The sequence below is a fragment of the Quercus suber genome, unplaced genomic scaffold (assembly GCF_002906115.3).
Source record: "Quercus suber isolate HL8 unplaced genomic scaffold, Cork oak 2.0 scaffold_943, whole genome shotgun sequence".
NCBI classification, from domain to species: Eukaryota; Viridiplantae; Streptophyta; class Magnoliopsida; order Fagales; family Fagaceae; genus Quercus; species Quercus suber.
In genome coordinates, this window is record NW_027070364.1 from 100852 (window position 1) to 108948 (window position 8097).

The 8097-nt window shown below is 35.7% G+C and overlaps 1 protein-coding gene across 1 annotated transcript; it reads right to left on the reverse strand.

Annotated features, from left to right (window-relative positions):
* Positions 1–7128: 7128 nt before the first annotated feature.
* LOC112034870 (ethylene-responsive transcription factor ERF098) lies at positions 7129–8097 on the reverse strand. The gene has a single exon (XM_024067678.2). It carries the CDS (start codon positions 7968–7970, stop codon positions 7353–7355), a length of 618 nt encoding a protein of 205 aa, XP_023923446.1. The 5' UTR covers positions 7971–8097; the 3' UTR covers positions 7129–7352.

Consider the following 8097-nt stretch of genomic DNA (forward strand, 5'->3'; position numbering starts at 1 on the left):
TTCATTTGTGGTTATAGCACTAAATATGAAATTCAAATGTTTGTTTTTGATGCAAGTCTATAGTGTATAAGTCTTGTGGTTCAGGATTAATTTCCTCTCATGTTTATTGACTTAAAATATTTGAAAAAAAAGTGTTTGTGCAAAAGCTGTTCCTTCAGCAGTGTCAAGTGGGATATATAAACTTTGGCTTGCTCATGTTTGTCCTTTTGCGATTGTTGATTTCCACTCTTTCTCTGTGCAATAGTCTAATGAAGCTCTTCAAGGTCTTGGAAGCAGCTCTGAAGTTTGTTATTATGGGCCATGGAGAAGAATTCAACGGAGGAATGAAAGATTTAGCTGTGCAGATTTTCATTAACACCAACCTGTTTCTATGAATCCACAGTGACCTGGTGCGTTTTAATTGAACTGGCACCTTATATCCTATTAAAAAGTGTAAGGAGGGCCAGTTCTTGTGTTCGAGATCCATCCGATGCCTATACAACTTTACCAATTGAAAAAACACACCCAAAAAATAAATAAATAAATAAATAAAACAAAAACAGGTTTTACTTCAGTTTAATGGACTCCCCAACCACAAGACAAAATCTCTTAAGAAAAATATCCCGCGTGGAGCCCATCTGATCCAAGAGAAAGGCTTTAGGTGTTGGTGTGGGTGTGTGTTACAAACACTTTTATTCTTATTTATTTTTTAATTGTTGAAAATTTATTAGAAAAATAGCCGTTGGGCAATTATTGATAATATAGCCGTTGGGCTTTTAAGGGTTATTAGTAACCAATAACTATAGACTATTATCTTCCTAAGTAGCCTATATAATACTCATTATAACATATTTTTCACAAGGGGTCTTTTTACTACATTATGTTTTAGATATACACAATTCTACTATCTTTCTCTCCCACATATTTTTCTATAAGAATATTTGTTCTAAGGAAAGGCAATAGATGGTTGTTCTTAAACCTTTTGTGAGTGGAAGTGCGTACATCACAAAGGTCGACGCTATAGTCTAATCCTGGGGGGTTGTTTGGCCAAGAGAACCAATCGCACCAAGTTTTACTTTGGGTGGCACGAATCAACCTTTAAGGACAACGCTTTCGCAGCGTGATTCTATAACACTGTGATATTGTTCCTAACTTTACTTAAATTTATATTATCATTGCTTATTTACATTCTTGCTAATTATTTGGGATATTGTTTGTTGTATCAAACTTGTTTATTCACTATTATTTTTTCCAACAATCTTAAAGGTTGATTCCTTACTTCAAAATGGATAAACAAGTTTTTGATTCTCTTAAAGTCATTTTAGAAATTACCAAGCTTGAACCTTTTGATGGAAATAATTTTAAACGTTGGAAAGAAAGGGTTTGCCCATCTTGAAATTTACTGAAATTGATAGTGTTCTTCATGAACCCAAACTCGATGATTTCGAAAAATTAGCAAAGTGGTTAAAAATAAATAAATTATGTACACATACTATTAAGTGTGGTTTAGCTAATAAGTTATTTGATAATTATTGTCATTTTACTTGTGCTAAAGATTTATGGGATGAACTTAATGGTCGTTATGGGTTTGAGGATGAGGATGCTAAAAAATTTGCTACAGCTAAATATATGTCTTTTCAAATGTGTGAAGAAAAAACTGTTTCTAGCCAAATTGAAGATTTTCAAAAATTAGTTGACTTAGCCAAAGAGGGTGATAAGTTACCCGAAAGGTTTGTGGCTCATAGCCTTGTTTATAAGTTGCCAAACTCTTGGAAAGAGTATAAGCACCGGTATAACCATCATAGAACTTATTTAAATCTCCAACAAACTATTGTCGATATTCAAATAGAAGAGACTAATAGAATGTCCGAAATTTCTTCTAAGGCTAAGGAATTTACTTCCAAGGCTAATATTGTAGAGGGAGGACCCTTTAGACCTCCACAAAACAATAAGAAATATGATTCTAGAGGCAAAGGAAAGTTTTATAACAAAAATAACCCAAATCCTCAAATCCAAAAGAAAAAGGGTAATTGTTTCAATTGTGATAAGACAGGTCACTATGCAGCAACTTGTAGAGTGAGAGGCAACTTCAAAACCAATGACAACAACAAGGGCTCAACATCAAACGAAGCAAATGTAGTGGAAACCGAAGAGGTCATTGCAGCAGTGGTGTCCGAGGCACATTTAGTCTCAAGTGTGAAAGGATGGGTAGTAGATTCGGCTTGCACATTGGTGCATTCAAAGAGGAGTTTACTTCCTACACTCCAATAGTGGAAGGCACCGAGTTTGTTTATGTTGGAGACAATAGGCCTATACCAGTGAGAGGCAAAGGGAAGGTACTCTTGAAGCTAACTTCCGGTAAAACTCTTTCACTCACCAATGTCCTCCATATACCTCATTTTCGACACAATCTCATCTCGGTACGTTTGCTTGGTAAAGCTAGTATTAAAGTTCTATTTGATGGTGGCATAGTTACTTTATCTAAAAATGAAATCTTTGTTGGTAAAGGTTATGATAATGATGGTCTTTTTGTACTTAATGTTGATCAAGTCATTAATAAAAATGGTTCATCTTCTTATGCTTACTTGGTTGATTCTATTGATGTGTGGCATGGTAGACTTGGACATATAAATCTTGGTTACATAAAGAAAATGAAAGAATGTGGAATCATAAACTCACTAAGTGAAACAAACATGGAAAAATGTGAAAATTGTGCTGAAACTAAAATCACCAAGAAATCTTGTAAATCTGTAACAAGAGAATCCGAACTCCTTAGTTTGGTACATAGTAACTAGGGTGATTTAAAATACACTATGACTAGAGGTGGTAAAAAAATTTATGTAATCTTTGTTGATGACCATTCTAGATTCACTAAACTTTATTTACTAAGAACCAAAGATGAAGCTGTGGAAATGTTTATAAAGTATAAAAATGAAGTTGAGAACCAAAAGAATAAAAGGATGAAAAGACTTAGAATTGATAGAGGAGGTGAATATGAGTCTAACTCTTTTAAAGAATTTTGTGAACAAAATGGCATAATTCATGAGGTAACTCCTCTTTATTCACCTGAATCTAATGGAATAGCTGAACGGAAAAATAGAACTCTTAAAGAGATGATGAATGCTATGCTTGTTAGTTCTGGGCTATCTTCCAATATGTGGGGGGGGAGGGGGGGGGGGGGAGGGGGTTTCCATATGCAGAATAAGGTACCTCATAAGAAAACTAGTAAAAATCCTTATGAACTTTGGGAAAGACTTAAGCCTAACTTGGAATACCTTAAAGTGTGGGAGTGTTTGGCTAAGGTTATGCTACCTGAGCCTAAAAAGAGAAAACTTGGTTCTCGAACATGTGATTGTGTGTTTATTGGATATGCTAGCAATAGTTCATGTTATAGATTTCTAGTTATCAAAAGTGATATTTTAGAATCTTACGCTATTATTGAATCTGAAAATGCTATATTATTTGAACATTTGTTTCCTTTAAAAAATAAGGAAAAAATATTGCATAAATCTATTGATACTTATAATGATCTTGTTGATGACATGTAAGAATTAAGAAGGAGTAAGTGAGCTAGGAAGGAAAAGAGTTACGGTAACGATTTCCTTGCCTATATTGTTGAAGATGAACTTGTAAGTTATTATGATGCAATTAAATCTATTGATGCACCATTTTGGTTGGAAGCTATTAATAGTGAATTAGATTCTATTATGTCTAATCATACTTGGGAATTAGTTGAGCTTCCTCCTAAGGTTAAGCCTATTGGTTGCAAATGGATATTTAAAAGGAAATTAAAATCGGATGGTACTATAGAAAAGTATAAAGCACGCTCAGTAGCTAAGGGCTATAAGCAAAAACATAATGTTGATTATTTTGATACTTATTCCCCGGTTACTAGAATTGCATCTATAAGAATTTTGTTTGCCATTGCATCTATTCACAAACTTGTTATACATCAAATGGATGTTAAAACTGCCTTTTTAAATGGTGATTTAGAAGAAGAAATTTATATGGAGCAACCCGAGGGTTATGTTGTCCATGGACAAGAACAAAAAGTTTGCAAATTGGTTAAATCCTTGTATGGATTAAAACAAGCACCTAAACAATGGCATGAGAAATTTGATAATATGATGCTTATACATGGATATGTGATTAATGATGCGGATAAATGCATATATAGTAAGTTTAATAATAATGAAGGTGTCATTATTTGTTTATATGTTGATGACTTGCTTATATTTGGAACTAGCCATAATGTCGTGCATGATACTAAAAGTTTTCTTGCCTATAAATTTGATATGAAAGATTTAGGTGAGGCAAATGTTATTTTGGGCATTAAGATCCTTAGGGACAATGATTGCATTATACTATCGTAATCTCATTATGTGGAGAAAATTCTTAAAAAATTTGAACATTTTGATGTGTCACCTATGTCTACTCCATATGACTCAAAGGTGCGCTTGGTTAAAAATCGTGGTGATAGTGTTTCACAAAATAAATATGCACAAATTATTGGTAGTCTAATGTTTTTGACAAATTGTACTCGTCCTGATATTGCATATGCTGTTGGTGGGATACACTATCTAAATTATTGAGATATTTAAAGGGGACCTTTGATTTTGGTTTGTCATATTATGGCTATCCTATTGTTTTAGAAGGATATTGTGATGCTAACTGGATCTCTAATACAGATGAGGTGAAGCCCACTAGTGGATATGTGTTTACACTAGCTGGAGGGGCTGTCTCTTGGAAGTCAACCAAGCAGACTTGCATAACGAGATCCACCATGGAAGCAGAGTTAGTGGCCTTAGAGAAGGCTGGGTCCGAAACCGAATGGCTTATGAGTTTATTAATTGATATATCTCTTTTTACTAACTTTATTGCTTCTATTTGTATTCATTGTGATTTTCAGGCTACCATAGCATGTGCTAAGAACAAAATTTATAATGGGAAAAGTCGACATATCCAATTAAGGCACAATATTGTGAGGCAACTTATTGGTAATGGTGTTATGTCCTTGGACTTTGTGAGGTTAGAAAAGAACTCGGCTGATCCTTTGACCAAACTATTAGCAAGAAGGCTGGTGAGTGAGACATCTAGGGGGATTGGACTAATACCCTAGTTATGACATTATGACTAATGCTCAACCTCTATAATGGGTGATTCCATGTAAGGGGTTAAATGGGTAGAGGTCATTAGTGGTCCATATGTGGGCACTGTCATTTATTATATGTTTTCTGCTATCTTGTTAAGGATATTAGTGATGAGTCCATCCCTATGGTGTGAGACAGTGCTAAGTTGCAAAATTTGGTGAGGATGAGCTTAGGCTCTTAATGGATCCATATCCCTACCTGTTGGGATGGGGTGTATTTGCACGCACTCCTGATGGATGCCACCGATTAAGTTGCAGATTGTTGGAAGTTGAGCTTTAGGCTCTTAATGGGTCCATACTCCCTACTTGTTGGGATGGGGTGCTTTGCATGCACTCCTGATGGATGCCACCTATATGTGAGTGGAAGTTGTGCAGCTTCCTATGAGACTTTTTGGGTAGGTCTCTAAAGCTCTCATGAAACCCAGTGGCGGATGGCCTGGATAAGGCACCAACTCGCTAAAGAACAATCTTGATAAAGAAAGTTATGTGGGTGGTAAGTTTGGTTTACTAATAGCTTGATTAAAAGAGTTTTAACTCCGCCATTGTCTTTTAGTTCCTACTTATTTATCCTATGTATGGTTAAAACCTTCTGGTACCTATTGATGCATGCTTTCTTTAGTTGCGTGCCTTTCCTATTTTGTGTTTGTAACATGTGGAGGATTGTTGGTGTGGGTTTGTGTTCCAAACACTTTTTTCTTATTTATTTTCTAGATGTTGGAAATTTATGAGTAAAATAGTTGTTGGGCAATTATGAGAAAAATAGTCATTGGGCAATTTTTGATAATATAGCCGTTGGATTTTTAAGGGTTATTAGTAACCAATAACTATAGACTATTATCTTCCTAAGTAGCCTATATAATACTTATTATAACATATTTTCCACAAGGGGTCTTTTTACTACATTATGTTTTAGATATACACAATTCTACTATTTTTCTCTTTCATATATTTTTCTACAAGAATATTTGTTCTAAGGAAAGGCAATAGAGGGTTGTTCTTAAACCTTTTGTGAGTGGAAGTGTGTACATCACAAAAGTCGACGCTATAGTCTAATCCTGGGGGGTTGTTTGGCCAAGAGAACCAATCGCACCAAGTTTTACTTTGGGTGGCACGAATCAACTTTTAAGGACAACGCTTTCGCAGCGTGATTCTATAGCACTGTGAGATTGTTCCTAACTTTACTTAAATTTATATTATCATTGCTTATTTACATTCTTGCTAATTATTTGGGATATTGTTTGTTGTATCAAACTTATTTATTCACTATTATTTTTTCCAACATTAGGAACCATACAACAACATCTCCAATTTTTTTGTAGTAGTAACAAATTGGTCGCTTTCTTCAGCAGATGAAGAACACGCGGCCACGAAGTCTTGGATGAGTGATTGAAAGGAACACTAGTGAAGATCTCAGATATGATAGAGTGAGGTATTTCTATCTCCGATGGTGATGAAGATAACCGATCGACTCATATGAGGTACCTCTGTTTCGAGGAACATACCAATTGGTTTTTTTCAACTTTAGGGTCGAGATATAATTCTCGTTTATCTTTGCAATTTAGAATATTTCAAACTACGTAAAAGTCACTTTTTTTTCTTGAAATATATCTCTCCATCAGTACGCGGCGGCTCTTGGTTGTGTCAGCACTCACCAACCAACTATACTAAATTAACGTTGTTTCTGTAGGATTAGGACAATACGGGTTACGGGTCATATTGTTTGCTCTTTTAAAGTTCAAACGAATTAATTGGTAATAACAGTCAACTACGAAATTGGAAAATACTGAGGAAAGCTGTGAAGCAGAAAATCAGAATGTCTGGCTCCAACTTTGGATCCCCTTTGAGCCTCTTTATCTTTATGTTTGAACCTGTTTTGATATATATTTTTTCTTTATTGAATTTCAATTCTCTAATTTTATTACAATACTCGATTACGATTTTTTTTTTTCTTTCTAACAATTACAGATTTTAAAGAAATATATACAATTACTTTCATCTGATTTCCCGCTCTAATAACAAGCGGAATTTTTTATATTAAAAAATAATTTGATTAAAAAAAAAAAAAAACTGTAATTTCTCTATATTAGGGACGAAATGGGCACGACTTAATACGAAGATCATATATTTCCCTAAAGTCTACATTATTTGATGCTCTATTTGTATTTTCTACCGTAATCTAATCTAAATTCTCTAGCTCAGCTGCAGGGTGGGCTTACTGTACAGACTAATCCTTCAATAACTGTTCAAGTTCCTCCGACGTAAGTGAATCCCAAAGCTCACCCTCTTCGTCACTGCTTTCAGGCACTTCCAGAATCTGTGTCTCCGCATTAACATTTGGATTAGCCTCGTGGTTGTGAACCTGTTCGTGAAGCTGATCTTCTACCACATAGTCTGACAATGGAAAATTAAGCTTGGCTCTGGGTCCACGGAAATCGATGGCAGCCTTATCATAAGCCCTGGCAGCCTCCTCCGCCGTCGGGAACGTACCTAGCCACTTGCGCTTCGATTTCCTTGGGTCTCGAATCTCAGACGCCCATTTACCCCAAGGCCTCAGCCTCACCCCCCTGTATTTCTTCTCATTGTTATCATTGTTCTTCTTCTTCGAGCTCCTCTTGGTGGTGGTGCTGGCCCCGCTAGTTGAAGGCAATGAGGACGTGGCTGCTCTAGGCGGCTGGACTGGTTTCTGTTGTAATAGTTGAAAGTGTTGTGGGGTGAGACCTTGAATGCCGCCAGTGATAACTTGCTTGAGAACTGAGACCATAATGTCGTGTTCTTGTTCCTCTGTTATTCTTGTCCTCCAAGGACACCACATATCGATACTGCTTGCGTAAAAACCATCCATGTATCGCGTAGTGGCTTTCGGAATTCGGACAAATTGATAAATTTTCCTTAATTAGAGAGAGAGAGAGAGAGAGAGAGATCCTTGTGTTTCGAAATTCGATTCGAAGTCAGCGGGGTTGGTTCTGTTG